General features: G+C 47.5%; 1 protein-coding gene across 1 annotated transcript in view; it reads left to right on the top strand.

Annotated features, from left to right (window-relative positions):
• The first annotated feature begins 10830 nt into the window (after nucleotides 1-10830).
• Nucleotides 10831-19654, top strand: part of RTF1 (RTF1 homolog, Paf1/RNA polymerase II complex component) — a 72578-nt gene continuing 63754 nt past the window's right edge. Inside the window, exon 1 of the mRNA XM_032174807.2 lies at nucleotides 10831-11047. Coding sequence (XP_032030698.1) covers nucleotides 10850-11047 — 198 coding nt within the window. The 5' untranslated portion in view covers nucleotides 10831-10849. The remainder of the gene's footprint in view (nucleotides 11048-19654) is intronic.

Below are 19654 nucleotides of genomic sequence, written 5' to 3'. Positions count from 1 at the left end.
TGGCCCAATCTCAGCTCACTGCAACCTCTGCCTCCCGGGTTCAAGTGATTCTCCTGCCTCCCGAGTAACTGGGAGTACAGGTGCGCGCCACCACGCCCAGCTGATTTTTGTATTTTTAGTAGAGATGGGGTTTCACCATGTTGGCCAGGATGGTCTCCATCTCTTGACCTCATGATCTGCCCACCTCGGCCTCCCAAAATGCTGGGATTACAGGCATGAGCCACTGCACCCAGCCCGATTTCTACTGTCTAAAAGCAACATAGAGTCAAGCCCAGGGCCATGCACTTACCATACCATGTCTCTTAAGACTTACCATGGGCCTGACACAGTGGCTCACGCCTGTAATCCCAGCACTTTGGGAGGCCAAGGCAGATGAATCACCGGAGGTCGGGAGTCTGACACCAGCCTGACAACATGGAGAAACCCCATCTCTACTAATACAAAAATTAGCCGGGCATGGGGGCACATGCCTGTAATCCCAGCTACTTGGGAGGCTGAGGCAAGAGAATTGCTTGATTTGGGTGGGATTGACTCTAAGTCCATCCTCAAAGGTTGTGCTAACTGGTTTTATCCAATCAGCATATCTCACCTCTCTGGCCCCAGGGATTGGCTCAGAAGTTGACAAGTAACTCAGGTAGTGCCAGGGAGGGCCAGTGACCTCTGGGAATAAGCAGCTTCTTCCTTCTTCCTTGGAGGCTACTGGAAGAGACCCTCTGTCTTCCTCTGGGTAATGTAGTGAGAGCTATTTTGTAACCATGTGGACAGAACCTAGAGCTGCCTGTGGGTGAGTTGGGACACCAAGGATTAAGGCAGAGCCAAGAACAGAAAGAAGCCAGATTTCTGACACTATCTGTGCTGCTAAATCAGGCATTCCCTGAGGCCAGACCTGCTTCTGGATTTTTCAGTTACGTGAGCCAAGATTATGTTGTTTAAACTACCTTGTGTTTTCTGTTACTTGTAGCCAAAAGCATCCTAACTGATACAGCTGTGGAGGAAGAAAACAGAACATGAAGTCAGCATGCAAGAGGCTTTTTTTTTTAATATATATTTTATTTTTCTTGAGACGGAGTCTTGCTGTCACCCAGGCTGGAGTGCAGTGGTGTGATCTCCGCTCACCGCAACCTCTGCCTCGCAGGTTCAATCAATTCTCCTGCCTCAGCCTCTTGAGCAGCTGGGATTACAGGCACGTGCCACCACGCCTGGCTAATTTTTGTAGTTTTAGTAGAGACGGGGGTTTCACCATGTTGGTCAGGATGGTCTCGATCTCTTGACCTTGTGATCCACCAGCCTCGGCCTCCCAAAGTGCTGGGATTACAGGCGTGAGCCACCACGCCCGACTGACATTTTTACTTTTCTTTATTTTTATTTTATTTTTTTGAGATGGAGTTTTCGCTTTTGTCGCCCAGGCTGGAGTGCAATGGCACAATCTCAGCTCACTGCAAAACCTCTGCCTCCCGGGCTCAAATGATTCTCCTGCCTCAGCCTCTGAGTAGCTGGGATTACAGGCATGTGCCACCACGCCCGGCTAATTTTGTATTTTTAGTAGAGACGGGGTTTCTCCATGTTGGTCAGGCTGGTCTCAAACTCCCGACCTCAGGTGATCTGCCTGCCTCGGCCTCCCAAAGTGCTGGGATTACAGGCGTAAGCCACCTTGCCCAGCCCACGTTTTTACTTTTTATATGAAAGCGATATGTTAAAAAGGAGCCAGGGCACCTGTAATCCCAGCTACTCAGGAGGCTGAGGCAGAAGAATCGCTTGAACCTGGGAGGCGAGGGTTGCAGTGAGCTGGGATCCTGCCACTGCACTCCAGCCTGGGCAAAAGAGTAAGACTCAGGCCGGGCGCGGTGGCTCATGCTTGTAATCCCAGCACTTTGGGAGGCCGAGGCAGGCGGATCACGAGGTCAGGAGATCGAGACCATGGTGAAACCCCGTCTCTACTAAAAATACAAAAAATTAGCCGGGCGTGGTGGCAGGCGCCTGTAGTCCCAGCTACTCAGAGAGGCTGAGGCAGGAGAATGGCGTGAACCCGGGAGGCGGAGCTTGCAGTGAGCCGAGATTGCGCCACTGCACTCCAGCCTGGGCGACAGGGCCAGACTCCGTCTCAAAAAAAAAAAAAAAGAGTAAGACTCTGTCTCAAAAAAATAAAAAAATAAAATAAAAGGAGCCAGCTGAGAGAGACTGAAGGCACAGAAAATAAGAGCAATAATCAATAGAGTGATGCTTCTGAGAAACAGAAGTAACAAAACATAGGACATAGGAGGAGCTTTAGACAGAAGGGAATGCTCATCCATGCCTGTGACAAAGTAGGCACTTAATAAATATTTGTAAATTGAGTAGATCAATGATTTGGGACCTTCTGAAAACTCCTCTATATTGATAGAGGAATTTATAACTGATTTATAGAAGGCTACATTCTTCTGCATTTTGCATCTTGCCAAGTCGTTCTGAGGTCACCCTAGCTTAGGCTTTTGAAATACCTTGTTATCACGTCCATGCAGACTTTTTCAGGAAATGTAGAGACAGAAAAGAATCTCTGATCCTGAACTCTTTTACATGATTTTTAGGCTTCTCTCTCTGTGTCCAGTGTTTTTCAAAATGAGTCCCTCTCATAACTTACAAGGAAATCATTCTAGGCATCTGTTAAAAATGCAGATTCTGGCCGAGCGCGGTGGCTCACCCCTGTAATCCCAGCACTTTGGGAGACCGAGGTAGGTGGTTCATGAGGTCAAGACATTGAGATCATCCTGGTCAACACGGTGAAACCCTGTCTCTACTAAAAATACGCAAATTGGCCGGGCGCGGTGGCTCACGCTTGTAATCCCAGCACTTTGGGAGGCCGGGGCGGGTGGATCACGAGGTCAGGAGATCGAGACCACGGTGAAACCCCGTCTCTACTAAAAGTACAAAAAAATTAGCCGGGCGTGGTGGCGGGCGCCTGTAGTCTCAGCTACTCGGAGAGGCTGAGGCAGGAGAATGGCGTGAACCCGGGAGGCAGAGCTTGCAGTGAGCCGAGATTGCGCCACGGCACTCCAGCCTGGGCGACAGAGCGAGACTCCGTCTCAAAAAAAAAAAAAAAAAAAAAAAATACGCAAATTAGCTGGGCATGGTGGCATGCACCTGTAGTCCCAGCTACTCAGGAAGCTGAGGCAGGAGAATCGCTTGAACCTGGGAGGCGGAGGTTGCAGTGAGCCAAGATTGCACCACTGCACTCTGTCCTAGGTGACAGAGCGAGACTTTGTCTCAAAAAAAAGCAAATTTCGCACTTTGTGAAGCTGAAGCGGATGGCTCACGAGGTCAGGAGTTTAAGACCAGCTTGGCCAAGATGGTGAAACCCCATCTCTACTAAAAATACAAAAATTAGCTGGACGTGGTGGCGGGTGCCTGTAATCCCAGCTACTCGGGAGGCTGAGGCAGAGAATTGCTTGAACCCGGGAAGCAGAGGTTGCAGTGAGCCAAGATGGTGCCACTGCACTCCAGCCTGGACTACAGCGCGAGACTCCATCGCAAAAAAAAAAAAAAAAAAGCAAATTTCTTGACTTCACCTACTAAATCAGACTTTGCATTTTATCAAGCTCCTAGGTAATTCTCACTAAAGTTGGAGAACTACTGTATCAGATTGCAAACAGGGATGGTGTCTTGTCCATCTTTGTTTCCTCAGTACCTGGTTCAATGCCTAACACAGAGCAGGTTTCTTAGTTGAATGACACATAAATGTGTAAAGTAGGAGGCCGGGCGTGGTGGCTCACTTCTGTAATCCCAGCACTTTGGGAGGCCGAGGCGGGTGAATCACGAGGTCAAGAGATTGAGACCATCCTGGCTAACATGGTGAAACCCCATCTCTACTAAAAATACAAAAATTAGCCAGGCATGGTGGTGGGCGCCTGTAGTCCCAGCTACTCGGGAGGCTGAGGCAGGAGAATCACTTGAACCCGGGAGGCAGAAGTTGCAGTGAGCCGAGATTGTGCCACTGCACTCCAGCCTGGGCGACAGAGCGAGACTCCTTCTCAAAAATAAAAAAAAAAATAAATAATAATAATAATTTTAGCTGAGGTAGGAGGATAGCTTGAGTCCAGGAGTTCAAATCTAGCCTGGGTGACAAAGCAGAACCCCGTTTCTAAAAATATAATAATAATACAAATTAACTAACACAAAAATACAAATAACTTTAAAGATATAAGATTGTCCCTATGGTAACATCCCTTTCATTCCTTGGCATTGTGATACGCTTTTCTGAAAGCTGTTTTTGAGTACAGTGCACACTTCAGGATATGTGTATATCCAATAAAAGACAGCCTCTGTTACGTGTGCTGAGGTAGGAACAAAAGGTTATGAACTACAGAGCTATCCTGAGAGAGGCCAGAGTAAAGCATCTTAAAATTAGTTCCCAGCTCAGCACAGTGGTTCATGCCTGCCCAACACTTTGGGAGGCCAAGGTGGGAGGATCACTTAAGCTCAGGAGTTTGGGATCAGCCTGGGCAACATATGGAGACCGCATCTCTACAAAAATAAAGAAAAATTAGCCAGGTGTGGTGGTGCATTTCTCTGGTCCTGGCTACTTGGGAGGCTGAGTTGGGAGATCGCTGGGGCCTGGGAGGTTGAGTCTGCAGTGAGCTGTGATTGTGCCACTGCATTGCAGCCTGAGTGACAGAGTGAGACTCAGTCTCAAAACAAAACAAAACTTTGAGATGATGGACACTTGCATAGGAAAAAAAAAATTAGTTCTTACTTACCAGGAGGAAACAATTAAATACAAAGAAGCCAAGGATTCCCATTTAATATATACTCACCATGTGTATTTTAGTCATGGAACTCAGCCCTCTGGTAGTAGACATTACCTCATGGATATACAAAGCATTTTCTGACACTCCCTGGTGCCACCTTGGCGTGGCACTCAAACCAGTCTAACGCTGCAGGGAGAAACCACATTATAGGATAACACATGTTGCATGATCCTGTTTTGGGGTGTGTTTACATGTATTCCCTAAGAGGTCTGGAACAATACACACTAAACTAGTCATAGGAGTTTTTCCTGGAGAATGAGATTGGGAGAGAAGAGGGATGAGGGTGAGGACCTCCTTTTTACTTTATATACTTCTGGATTTGGATTTCTTATTTATAGTGGACATATATTAACTTTGTACTCTAAAAAATAAATTTGGCTGGGCATGTTGGCTCATGTCTTTAAACCCAGCACTTTGGAAGTCCAAGGCAAGGGGATCACTTAAGCCCAGGAGCTCAAGACCAATGTAGGCACCATGGTGAGACCTTGTCTGTACAGAAATATTTAAAAATTAGCCGGGCATGGTGGAGTGCCTGTTGTCCTAGCTACTCTGTGAGCCATGATCCTGTCACTGTATTCCAGCCCAGGCAATGGAACAAGACTCTGTTTCAAAAAACAAAACAAAACAAAAATCATAATAGTACATTTTTTTTTTAATACATTATTTAAATCCAGGCACAGGGGCTCACGTCTGTAATCCAAACACTTTGGGATGCTGAGGTGGGAGGACTGCTTGAGCCCACGAGTTTGAGACCAGCCTGGGCAACACAGGGAGACCCTGTCTCTGCAAAAAAATACAAAAATTAGCTGAGTGTGGTGGTGCGCTGTAGTCTCAGCTACTCAGGAGGCTGAGGTGGGAGGACTGCTTGAGCCTAGGAGGTTGAGGCTGCAGTGAGCCATGACGGTGCCATTTTACTTCAGTCTGGGGGACAGAGCAAGACCCTGTCTTTAAAAAATAAAAATAAATACAATTGGCCGGGCGTGGTGGCTCACGCCTGTAATCCCAGCACTTTGGGAGGCTGAGGCGGGTGGTTCACCTGAGATCAGGAGTTTAAGACCAGCCTGACCAACATGGAGAAATCCCATCTCTACTAAAAATACAAAATTAGCCGGGTGTAGTGGCACATGTCTGTCATCCCAGCTACTCAGGAGGCTGAGGCAGGAGAATTTCTTGAACCTGGGAGGCAGAGGTTGCAGTGAGCTGAGATCGTGCCATTGCACTCCAGCCTGGGCAATGAGAGCAAAACTCTGCCTCAAAAAATAAAAAATAAAGAAAGAAATAAATAAATAAAAATAAAAATAAATACAATAAATAAAGAGATTTTCAATACCTACAGTAAGAGGTCAAGGAAAGCTGAGCCCGAGGATAATCATCAGAGTAGCTGGAGCTCCAATAAGGTTAAACTCCCAAGCAAGGCAGTGTGCCTAAGCCAAAGGCCAGGCCCTAGTTGAGAAATAATGGGACCATGACAAATGGGAGGGGATATCTGGTTAATGCCCCTAAAGAATTTGAAATCCCAGGTACTCCCGAACCCTCTGAACCTGCAGAAATGATCTTCCATCCAGCACTCCTCTCCTCCTTTTAGACACTGCAGAGGCTTGTCCCTGGCAGGACTGCAGGATTTCTCCTTCCCCTCAGAATCTGCTCTTACCCCTCTCCTGGCCACTAGACTTATATAGGGTTAACTCACCACATAACCCAGTGGGGGACATATTGGGCCTAATAAAGGAGGAAAAGGACTATACACCAAAAAAGCTGCAAGAACTAGCCAAGCAGGTGGTGGCAGGAGCTGGGAGAGTAGCAAACAACTGGATTCTGAGGGTGCCTGATCAAGAGGACCAAGTTGTAAGATTGGGCCGGATATGGTGGCTCATGCTATAATCTCAACACTTTTAAGAGACTGAGGCAGGAGGATCACTTGAGGATAGGAAATGGAGACCAGCTTGGTCAACATAGTGAGATCCTCTCTCTACAAAAAATAAAAATAAAAAAATTAGCAGGGTGTGTTGGCACATGCCTGTAGTCCCAGCTACTTGGTAGGCTGAGGTGGGAGGATTGCTTAAGCCCAGAAGTCTAAGGCTGCCGTGAGCCATGATCACACCACTGCACTCCAGCCTGGGTGACAGTGCAAGACCCTGTTTCAAAAAAAAAAAAAAAAAATTCCAAGATTAGATAAGGGAGAGTGTTGAATTTTTTTTTTTTTTTTTTTTTTTGAGATGAGTTCTCACTCTGTTGCCCAGGCTGGAGTGCAGTGATGTGACCTTAGCTCACTGCAACCTCCGCCTTCCGGGTGCAAGCGATTCTCCTGCCTCAGCCTCCCGAGTAGCTGGGACTACAGGTGCATGCCACCACGCCCAGCTAATTTTTGTATTTTTAGTAGAGACAGGGTTTCACCACGTCAGCCAGGCTGGTCTCGAACTCCTGACCTCAAATGATCCACCCTCCTTGGTCTCCTAAAATGCTAGGATTATAGGCATGAGCCACCACGCCTGGCCTAACTTATTATTATCATTATTTTTTTAAATTTTGAGATGGAATTTCACTCTTGTTGCCCAGGCTGGAGTGCAATCGCGTGATCTCAGCTCACTGAAACTCTGCCTCCTGGGTTCAAGTGATTCTCCTGCCTCAGCCTCCCAAGTAGCTGGAATTACATGAGCCTGCCACAATGCACAGCTAATTTTTTTTTTTTTTTTTTGTATTTTTAGTAGAGACGGGAATTCACCATGTCGGCCAGGCTGGTCTTGAACTTCTGACCTCAGGTAATCCACCCGCCTCAGCCTCCCAAAGTGCTGGGATCATAGGCGTGAGCCACCACACTCAGCTTGGCCTAACTTACTATTTTTTTTGAGACGTGGTTTCTCTATGTTGCCAAGGATGGATTCAACCTCCTGGGCTGAACCGATCCTCCTACCTTAGCCTCCCAAGTAACTGGGACCATAGACCTGTGCCTCCACGCCTGCTTTGTAAACTTACACCTTATAAGAACCCAAAGAGACAGACACTATCATTATCCTCATTTTACTAATTGGAAACTTTGACTGGTTGGGTTCTCTGGGAAGCTGACTCAAGAGGGAGTTTAAAGCAACGTTTATTCACTAAATTTAGACATTGATTAGACTCAATATGGACTAACTTCAGTACGTGAATCATTAGAAGACCCCTTGCAGAAAGATCAAAATCTACAGATTTCACTCAAAGAACATACTTTTATTAATTCCAGTCAAGGGCCACTGATCATGTTATGGCTTTTTAGCAATACTGTGTATTAACACATTTAAAGAGGGTCCTTCAGAAGGGCACCACAGGCTTCAGGGTGGCTAGACATAGGGAAGCTGGGCTGGTGATTCGGGGTCTCCTTGGCCATGGGCTGGGTTCCAAGGATATGTCGGGGGAGAAAAGTCTATGAGCTGTATCTTAGGAAAACTCTTCTAGGGTAAAGAGGTAGTTGGACTTTATTTAGGTTATTTTATTTATTTATTTATTTATTTATTTATTTATTTATTTATTTATTTATTTATTTGAGACAGGGTCTCACTCTGTCACCCAGGCTGAAGTGCAGTGGTACGATTATTTTCTTTTTTCCTTTTTTTTGAGAACAGGCTCGCTATCGTTGCCCAGGCTGGAGTGTAGTGGCGCGATCTCGGCTCACTGCAACCTCCACCTCCCAGGTTCAAGCAATTCTCTGCCTCAGCCTCCCGAGTAGCTGGGAATACATGCGCCTGCCACCACGTCTGACTAATTTTTGTATTTTTAATAGAAACAGGGTTTCACCGTCTTGGCCAAGTTGGTTTTGAACTCCTGACCTCGTGATCCACCTGCCTCGGCCTCCCAAAGTGCTGGGGTTACAGGAAAGAGCCACTGCACCCAGTCCAGATTATTATTATTATTATTTTTGAGAAAGAGTCACGTCTGTTGCCAGGCTGGAGTGCAGTGGTACGACTTTGTCTCACTGCAGCCTCCGCCTTAGGGTTCAAGTGATTCTCCTGCCTCAGCGTCCCAAGTAGCTGGGATTACAGGAACGCGCCACTATGCTTGACTAATTTTTGCATTTTTAGTAGAGACAGGGTTTTACCATGTTGGTCAGGCTGGTCTCGATCTCCTGACCTTGTGATCCGCCTGCCTCGGCCTCCCAAAGTGCTGGGATTACAGGTGTGAGCCACCGTGCCTGGCCTAATTTTTTGTATTTTTAGTATAGATGGGGTTTCGCCATGTTGGCCAGGCTGGTCTTGAACTCCTGCCCTCAGGTGATCCGCCTTCTTCCACTTCCCAAAGTGCTGGGATTACATGTGTGAGCCACCACGCCCGGCCCCTACCTTATATTCCTAATCACTAAAGGAAATAACTTCTGGAGCTGACCTTTTTATCAGCTGACCTCAAACTTAAGTATAAAAGTGAACTTATTTCCTATATACACCAGTTGCCCAAAACCTTCTCTCCTCTTGTATTTCATTTTTTTGATGAAGGGCTCACCTGCCACTAGCTTCCTAAGCTAGAATCTGAACATCAATAGGTATCTGGGAGCACTCCTTCCCTTACCCCTATCCCAAATCCTGGGGATTCTACCTTCCAAATTATCCAGAGTCCATCCACTTCTTTCCATTCCCACAGCTTCGTCCTTAGTTCAGGACACACCATCATCTCTTGCCAAGAAGACAACAACAATCCAAGCGATCTCCCTGCCCTTAGTCCATTCGCCATACTGCGGTCAGAGTAATCTTTGAAAAACACAAATCAGGCTGGGCGCAGTGGCTCATGCCTATAATCCCTGCACTTTGGGAGGCCAAGGCGGGCGGATCACCGGAGGTCAGGAGTTTGAGACCAGCCTGACCAACATGGTGAAACCCCGTCTCTACTCAAAATACAAAAATCAGCCGGGCGTGGTGAAGGGCGTCTGTAATCTCATCTATTCCGGAGGCTGAGGCTGGAGAATCGCTTGAACCCGGGCGGCAGAGGTTGCAGTGAGCCAAGATCGCGCCATTGCACTCCAGCCTGGGCGACAAGAACGAAACTCCGTCTCAAAAAAAAAAAAAGAAAAAAAATTAGCCGGGCGTGGTGACAGGAGCCTGTAATCCCAGCTACTCAGGAGGCTGAGGCAGGAGAATCGCTTGAACCTGGGAGGCGGAGTTGCAGTGAGCCGATACTAAGCCATTGCACTCCAGGCTGGGCAACAAGAGCGACTCCGTCTCCAAAACAAACGAACAAACAAACAAACAAAAAAACACCACCACAAAACAGGCTAGGCACCGTAGCTCATACCTGTAATCCCAGCACTTTGGGAGTCCAAGGCAGGAGGATCCCTTGGGCCCAGGAGTTCGAGACCAGCCTGGGCAATATAGGGAGGCCCCGTCTCTACTAAAACACAAAACCACACACAAATCAAATCATGTGGCTCTTCAGTTTAAAATCTTTCAATACTCAAGTTCAAACTCCCTAACTCAGCTTACTTATTAGGCTCTGAGTGATGCAGTCGCCGTGTCCTTCTCCAACCTCGTCTCTCGCCTATCCCCACCCACAATCTCTGCTCTGGCCGTAACTAACTTCAGTTCTCCGAACCTAACTTTATTATCGCCGGGCCATTTTGCCTACGCTGTTCTCTGCGTGCAACACTCTACTCTCCTTTTGGGTAATTCAGATGCATTCTCCAGGTCCCAGCTCAGCTGTCACTCGCACAGCCCCGGTCGGCAGGCTCCAGCCCCCAACCGGTGTCCATCGCGTGGTCCAGGCGACTTACGTCTTCCAGGCCGTCGGCCCCTTAAGTACACGCCATCAGTGTTGCACAGCTGAAAATAGGTAGACACGTGAGCCCTCTCAGAGAGAACCTGGATCCCTGCGGCTCCAGCCCCCGATAGGTAGCGAGCCCACCAAACTTCGGCTCCGTAGCAGAGACATAGCCAAGGACTTCAGGGCAGTCGCGGGGAAAGCTACCACCATTCTCCGCCGGGAACCAGCGAGGGGGGAAAGCCCCGCCTCTCACGCTGCGTCGGGGGTGGGGCAGGGCGGGGCACCCGGCGCCCTGCGAACGGCGTGTGGCGAGCGGGGGGCGGGGCCAGGGGCGGAGCGGAGCGCGCATGCGCGGTCGCCTTTGTGTGGGTCGAGCAGCGGCGGCGGCGGCGGCAGTGGCGGTCCCACTGGCAGGCGGGCAAGAGGGGAGTCCGGGCGGCGGCCGGCGTGGGAGCCGCGGGACCACCATGGTAAAGAAGCGGAAAGGCCGCGTCGTGATCGACTCGGACACAGAGGACAGCGGCAGCGACGAGAACCTGGATCAGGTGAGGGCAGGCCGCGGAGGCGCGGGCCGGCGGAGCCAGAGGGCTGTTGGGGCCGCGGGAGCCAGAGCCGGCCGGGCCTGGAGCCTTCCTACCAGAGCGCCCAGCTCGCCCCGTGTCCTGGGCACCACTACAGCCCCTTTCCCGTCTTCCCGGAGTGTGCGGGGCCTTGGAGACCGGCCCGGGCCTGGAGACGGAGCCCCGAGGACTTGGCGCCTTGGGCGGGGAGGCGGGGCAGGTACCGGGCTGATGGGCCTCGGGCTCGGGGGTAGCGAAAGGGGCCGCGATCTTCCGGGGCCAGATCGGGGCGGCGGGCTGTAGTCCAGGAGATCCGGGCTGGGAGAGATAGGAAGTATCGCCCGCCAACCTGGGAGGCTGGGAGGTTTTGGAGGAGGTGCAACGGTGCGCGTCGGGAGCGGGGGGCGAGGGCTAAGAAGATCCGGACTCTGGAAGATGGAAGTTTTTCGGACAAGGGGTGTGGACAGAGTGGAAGGACACTCGTAAATGTTCCTAGGAGCCTCTGCCATGCTTGCCAAGGATGACTTAGCTGTGGGCACGAGTTTATTTGGCGACTAGGGTCGTTTGTGTTTGAGAAGGGCCCCTGTTGGGATGTCAGACCCAAAAAAACACTCTTGGGTGGAAGAAAGAGGGCAGATACTGGAAGTAATAGTGAACTATGTAGGGCGACATGGAGGGACTGTGCACAGCCCAGGCCTCCTCTTGGCCCTTTCATGCAGCATCCCAGAATTCTTTCTTACTTGAAGACTGCAGGAAGCACTGAAAGTAACTTTTGGCCTCAGTGTCTTGGGGTTGAATTGTTGATATACTGTAGAAAACATTGTAGGGAGGAATCTGCTCTTTGTAGCAGTGCTCTAGTGATACCAGGAGATACAAAGATGGTCTCCCTTATGTTTAATGAGCAAACGATGTAAAGAAAGAATTTGCAAGAGATAGTAGCTTTTAAGTAGAAAGAGTACTGAACTTGGAGTCTGAAAATTTGAATTCTGGGCTGGGCTTATGCTATTTTCTAGCTATATATCTTTGGCCTTAAATGTAAAATGACGATGTAACATCAGCCTTGTGTATCAAATTGGTTTATTGTAAAGATCAAGTGTTTGTAAAAATTGGTGGCAGCGCAAGCATTTGCTAATTGTAAAGTTTTTCTATAAATGGCTTCTTGGGGGTCTTTTATATGAAGCCAGAGGTCTCAGTTTGAAAGTATTAGGGGCTGGGCGCGGTGGCTCACGCCTGTAGTCCCAGCACTTTGGGAAGCCAAGGCGGGCGGATCATCTGAGGTCGGGAGTTCGAGACCAGCCTGACCAACATGGAGAAACCCCGTCTCTACTAAAAATACAAAATTAGCGGGGCGTGGTGGCACATGCCTGTAATCCCAGCTACTTGGGAGGCTGAGGCAGGAGAAGTCTTGAACCCGGGAGGCGGAGGTTGCGGTGAGCCTGGGCAACAAGAGGGAAACTCCATCACAACAAAAAAAAAAAAAAAAAAAAGAAAGAAAGAAAGAAAAAGAAAGTGTTAAGGCATAAAAGAGAGGACTTTTTATCTATTTATTTATTTATTTATTTTTTTTTGAGACGGAGTCTCGCACTGTCGCCCAGGCTGGCGTGCAGTGGTGCGATCTCGGCTTCATTGCAAGCTCCGCCAAGGGGAGGACTTTTAAGAAGAGGACTGGGGAGGTGCTGTAGAAAGAAGACTGCTTTGAAAATGGTGGTAGGGAGGTGGAGAAGTAATGGGGCCCGTGTAGGACTATCTAAGGAAAAGAAACTTTGTTTTGGGGTAGGAATTGAAAATGTTCTCATTGAAAGGCTCGTAAAGTTTACAAAAATATCAAAAGTATAATTTTGACTGTAAAAGTTTGGTAGATAATTTTAGACTGGCAATTAGAAGGAGTAGAATCTATTTTTTTCTATCTTTTCATCTACAAATGTGAATGTTTCAGATAATAACAACATTGGCTACCGTTTATATAGTGCCTAGGGTAGGCACTTTAATTGTTTTATTTACATTGTCAAGTTTTCACATTATGGTAAATTTGGAATTTTTCCTCTACTTCACATAAAGAAAATGGAGGTTGAAAAAGTTAAATAATTCACAACTAGTAAGTGGTAGCATTGGGATTTGAACCCTAATCTGCATGAGTACAAAGCCTATACTGTTTTCACCATACCACCTCAATCTGTTAGTTTTAAATTTTTTTCATACTGCAAAATAATAATGTTTCACAGTCATTTTTCATGGTGCTAGAATTCGTGTTTATAAAGTACACTGAATAGTTTAGAGGAAATTGGTACATACATTAAAAGGATTATTTGGGGGGATTTCTTGGTAAAGCACTCTCAAGACATCTGTTCAAATGATGAATGAACTGAACTGCAAATTATTGTCCTTAGTAGTTTCCCACAGAATTCTGATGAATAAAATAAGTTGAGTGCTTCCTTTCGTGGTACAGATATTTCACCTGATCCACAAAAAGCTTTTTCAAAGTGGGAACTGGAGAGAATTGCCACTTTATTTATTTATTTATTTACTTACTTATTTTTGAGACGGAGTCTTGTTCTATTGCCCGGGCTGGAGTTCAGTGGCACAATCTCAACTCACTGCAACCTCCGCCTCTTGGGTTCAAGCGATTCTCCTGCTTCAGTCTCCCATGTAGCTGGGATTACAGGTGCCTGCCACCACTCCTGGCTAATTTTTTTGTATTTTTAGTGGAGACAGGGTTTCTCCATGTTGGCCGGGCTGGTCTCGAACTTCTGACCTCAAGTGATCTGCCCACCTCGGCCTCCCAAAGTGCTGGGATTACAGGCATGAGCCACCGTGCTTGGCCAGAATTGCAACCTTAAATCCAATTCTAAATATCTATTTGTAAAAGGAAATTAACATAAAATGTGTAAGTAATACCTAATATATTTTAACAACAAATTTAACTTCCTCCGCTTCAGCTTCTCATTGGCATTCTTGTTATCAGATGGGAACTAGATCAAAATTCCCTTTCCCTGCACATCCTAACAGGGGTACTGATGCCTTCTGTTTGTCTGTTCAGCACTATGCCAGGCTCTCAGAAGAATCAAAGAGGAAGATCTCTGCCCTCTAGACATTTTCACGAAAGACCTTTAGCACAAGTTCACAGTCAGTCCTGCTTGGGGGTCTTTAGGAATCCTAATGCATTCTGGATCTTTCCTGCCCCAAATACCTTGTGCTGCTCCATCTGGTTCTGAGTCTTCACTGGGGGTATAACATTAGACTTGCTGTCTAGTGTATGGTACTTGTGGAAGGAACAAACCATGACAGATCACCGAGTATCTAGTGTGGATTGGAATGCAGTTAGTAAGGAGGCCTTTTGTCCCTGGGTTTTTCAGATGGGAATCTGAGCCATTATGTCAAAAATTTTACCTCCAATTTATTCCTTACTGAAGGTGAGATAGATGGGCCTTCTAGGCTGGTTTTTCCTGGTGGTAGGGGCAGACCTGTGTGTCAGAAGCCACCTGGGTTGCTTATTTAAAATGTAGGTTGGGACTTAGAGGGTGCAGCAGTTCCCATCCTAGACCTACTGAATCAGACTCTCAGGGGATAGAGGTCTGGACCCTGCATTTGTAACAGGTATAGCTCAAGTAATTATGATTCATGTTAGCGATTAAGATCACTGCCTATATGCAAGTTAATCTTTTTAGTAACACACTGTAAGTATTTAGAAGAGAAATAGCTTCCTGTCTCTGCTATAGTACTTCCAAGTTAAGAGTACATGTATAGGCTGGGCATAGTGGCTCATGCCCTGTAATCTCAGCACTTTGGGAGGCCAAAGTGGGAGGATCACTTGAGCCCAGGTGTTTGAGATCAGCGTAGGCAACAAAGTGAGACCTCATCTGTACAAAGACTTTAAAAATTGGCCAGGTGCATTGGCTCACGCCTGTAATCCCAGCACTTTGGAAGGCCGAGGCGGGTGGATCACCTGAGGTCGGGAGTTCGAGACCAGCCTTGACCAACATGGAGAAATCTCGTCTCTACTAAAAATACAAAATTAGCTGGGCATGGTGGTGCTTGCCTGTAATCCCAGTTACTCAGGAGGCCGAGGCAGGAGAATCACTTGAACCCAAGAGGTGGAGGCTGTGGTGAGCCGAGATTGTGCCATTGCACTCCACCCTGGGCAACAAGAGTGAAACTCTGTATCAAAAAAAAAAAAATTAAAAATCAGCTGGGCATGGTGGCGTGCCTGTAGTCTCAGCTACTTGGGAGTCTGGGGTGGGAGGGTTGCTTGAGCCTGGGAGGTTGAAGTTGCAGTTACCTGTGGTCCCACCATTTCTCTCTAGCGCAGGTAACAGAATGAGACCCTGTCTCAAAAAAAAAAAAAAAAAAAAGGCGCTTGTATAACTAAAAGAACTTGACAGGGAGGTTTTAAGATGGCAAAACTACTGGTTCTTTTTTTTTTTTTTTTTTTTAGACAGGGTTTCACTCCTGTTGCGCAGGCTGGAGTGCAGTGGCACAATTACAGCTCACTGCTGTAGCGTTGACCTCCCTAGCTCAGTCATCCTTCCACCTCAGCCTCTCAAGTAGCTGGGACTACAGGTGTGCACCACCGCACCCAGCTAATTTTTAAAACCATTTGTAGAGATGGGGGTCCCACTACATTGCCTAGGCTAGTCTCGAACTCCTGGGCTTAGGTGATTCTCAAGCTTCAGCCTCCCAAAGTGCTGGAATTACAGCTGTGAGCTGCCACATCAGGCCTTATTTATTTGTTTGTTTGTTTATTTATTTATTTTTGAGATGGAGTCTCACTCTATCGCCCAGGCTGGAGTGCAGTAGCACAATCTCAACTCACTGCAGCTTCCACCTCCCGGGTTCAAGCAATTCTCCTGCCTTAGCCTCCTGAGTAGCTGAGATTACAGGCGCCTGCCGCCACACCTGGCTAATTTTTTGTATTTTCAGTAGAGATGGGGTTTCACCATGTTGGCCAGACTGGTCTCTAATTCCTGGCCTCAGGTGATCCAGCACCCGGCCTTATTTTAACCTTTGAAAGTTTTTAAAACTAAGACCTAGTTTGAGAGTTTGAAAGCTTTTCTTTTAGCGTTTGACCTGATAGTCACTCTGTCCTTATTTTGACCACACCCTTTCTTCAACATTTTTAAATTTCAAGATACTTGCTGTTGGTGCCTATTGGGAAATAATAATTTGAGGCAAACCTCTGGACTCTATGTCATCTCTCTTTATGGAATAATATTTATGCAGTAAGTCCTATAAAATGAAAAGCATTCAAGATAATAAAGGAACCAGAGTTCTCAATTCAAATCAGTACAACTCAGTATTTATAAAATTTTACTCTGCTTTTCTAAAAAACTAAAAATTGAGCTATGTGCACACTGGGATGCTTTATTTTATAGGTTTCTTATTTAAAATGGAGATTATATTGTGATGTCCTGTTTTTCTCTGTTTATCTAACTTGAAGTAGCAATAATTACATTTGTTTTTGAGAGAATAGGCCCCCTAAGTATTTTCTTTTTTCTTTTTTTTGAGGCGGAGTCTCGCTCTGTCACCCAGGCTGGAGTGCAGTGGCGCGATCTTGGCTCCTGCAGCCTCTGCCTCCCAGGTTCAAGCAATTCTCTGCCTCATCCTCCTGAGTAGCTTGGATTACAGGTGCATGCCATCACGTCCAGCTAATTTCTGTGTTTTTAGTAGAGACGGGGTTTCACCATCTTGGCCAGGCTGGTCTTGAACTCATGACCTCGTGATCCACCCTCCTCAGCCTCCCAAAGTGTTGGGATTACAGGCGTGAACCATCGCGCCCGGCCAGCCCCGTAAGTATTTTCTAGGAACTGTTTTCAGATACTACATGTAAAGAATATTATTATTATAAAGTATACTTCTATAAACCTTCCCCATAAATCTTAAGAAATTTAAAAGTTGTGCTTCTTGTTAATGTAGTGTTTTCCACATTAATCAGAGGCAAATTTTGAAGTGTAGAATGAGTTTGTGAGACGTGTCAGTGTTAATTTGTGAAAACTTTAATTTGTGTCATGTTTCATCTAGCTTGATGTAATTCGCTTGTTAATTTCACTCTTTTCAAAGAGCGAGTCCCATCGCTTCTCGGCCTTTTGGCTAAGATCAAGTGCAAAGAGCGAGTCCCATGGGAGCTCCCTCCCCACCCAACCCCTGCCCAAGATGGAGTCTTTTTTTTTTTTTTGAGACAGAGTCTCGCTCTGTCGCCCAGGCTGGAGTGCAGTGGCGCAATCTCGGCTCACTGCAAGCTCCGCCTCCCGGGTTCACGCCATTCTCCTGCCTCAGCCTCTCCGAGTAGCTGGGACTACAGGCGCCCGCCACCACGCCCAGCTAATTTTTTTTTTGCATTTTTAGTAGAGACGGGGTTTCACCGTGATCTCGATCTCCTGACCTCGTGATCCGCCTGCCTCGGCCTCCCAAAGTGCTGGGATTATAAGCGTGAGCCACCGCGCCGGCCAAGATGGAGTCTTGCACTGTCACCCGGGCTGGAGAACAATGGCACGCTGTCAGCTCACTGCAGCCTCCACTTCTAGGTTCAAGTGATTCTCCTGCCTCAGCCTCCGGAGTAGCTGGGATGACAGGCACGTGATGCGCCACCACTCCCGGCTAATTTTACATTTTTATTAGAGATGGGGTTTCTCCATGTTGGTCAGTCTGGTCTCAAACTCCCGACCTCAGGTGATCCGCCCACCTCAGCCTCCCAAAGTGCTGGGATTACAGGGGTGAGCCAACACGCCCAGCCCTGGGAGCTTTAACAGTGAGGCTTTTAGGAAAAATACAAAACTGATCTTCAGACGCAGGTCATATTGGTGTATTTATTTTTATTTATTTATTTATTTTTTGAGATGGAGTCTCACTCTGTTGCCCAGGTTGGAGTGCAGTGGGACGATCTCAGCTCACTGCCACCTCCGCTTCCCGGGTTCGAGCGATTCTCCTGCCTCGGCTTCCCAAGTAGCTGGGATTACAGGCATGCACCACCATGCCTGACTAATTTTTGTATTTTTAGTAGAGATGGGGTTTCACCATGTTGGCCAGGCTGGTCTCAAACTCCTGACCTCAAGTGATCTGCCTGCCTTGTCTTCCCAAGAGTGCTGGGATTTCAGGCCTGAGCCACCGCATCCAGCCTGATTGTTCATCATTCAACAGATGTTATTAGACAGTGTTAGACACTAGAGCTATTGGGTGAACAAAATGGAAGCAGTTTCCACCTTCAAGGAGTGTAAAGTGGAATGAGAGAGAGATGAGGTGGGGAGATTGCTCAGAGAGAGTAATTTCCTTACAATTGCACTACAGGCCATGAAGCAAGGACAAGAATACTGTGGAAATATTACCAGGGACCCTATTCTAGCCTGATGAGAGTGACATTGAAACTGAGACCTGGAATATGTGTTAAGAAAAAGCAGATTAGAAGACTGAAGAGTAAAGGGAAGAGTGTTGAATGTTCATGGTTGAGGCACCAGCATATATAAAAGAAATGAGGCGGCCGGGCGCGGTGGCTCACGCTTGTAATCCCAGCACTTTGGGAGGCCAAGGCGGGCGGATCACGAGGTCAGGAGATCGAGACCACAGTGAAACCCCGTCTCTACTAAAAATACAAAAAAATTAGCCGGGCGTGGTGGCGGGCGCCTGTAGTCCCAGGTACTCGGAGAGGCTGAGGCAGGAGAATGGTGTGAACCCGGGAGGCGGAGCTTGCAGTGAGCCGAGATCGGGCCACTGCACTCCAGCCTGGGTGACAGAGCAAGACTCCGTCTCAAAAAAAAAAAAAAAAAAGAAATGAGGCAGGAAGGACCTAGAACCCTTATGAAACTGAAAGAAGCACAGAGTGAGTGTAACATAAACTAGTTGCATAGCTGGAGAGAGAGTGGTACAAATGAAACTGTAGAGGTAGATTCTGTTTTGACCCTTTGAGGATGGAGAAGTCAGTTTACGGACTACACTCAGCAGTAAAAATAAAATTGAATTGATAGAAAACATCAAATGTGCGGCTGGGCACGGTGGCTCACGCCTGTAATCCCAGCACTTTGGGAGGCCGAGGCGGGCGGATCACGAGGTCAGGAGATCGAGACCATCCTGGCTAACACAGTGAAACCCTGTCTCTACTAAAAATACAAAAAAAAAAATCAGCCGGGCGTGTGGCGGGTGCCTGTAGTCCCAGCTACTTGGGAGGCTGAGGCAGGAGAATGGCGTGAACCCAGGAGGCGGAGCTTGCAGTGATCCGAGATCGTGCCACTGCACTCCAGCCTGGGCGACAGAGCTAGACTCTGTCTCAAAAAAAAGAAAGAAAACATCAAGTGTGTCATACATGGTAAATATAAGTAATGAAATTTGTGTGTCTCATATGTACACGTACATGTATACTGGGTTATGAGGTATAATTTATCTTACTATGGGCTGCGTTAAAAAGAGAAAAGTTTTTTGGCCAGGTGCAGTGGCTCACGCCCATAATCCCAGCACTTTGGGAGGCCGAGGCAGGCGGATCATGTGAGGCCAGGAGTTTGACCAGGCGGGCCAACATGGCGAAACCCCGTCTCTACTAAAAATACAAAAATTAGCCAGGTGTGGTGGCACACACCTGTAGTCCCAGCCACTCGCGAGGCTGAGGCATGA

This window comes from Hylobates moloch, unplaced genomic scaffold, assembly GCF_009828535.3.
Source record: "Hylobates moloch isolate HMO894 unplaced genomic scaffold, HMol_V3 SCAFFOLD_14, whole genome shotgun sequence".
Lineage (NCBI taxonomy): Eukaryota > Metazoa > Chordata > Mammalia > Primates > Hylobatidae > Hylobates > Hylobates moloch.
This window is presented reverse-complemented; position numbering and strand designations above follow the sequence as displayed.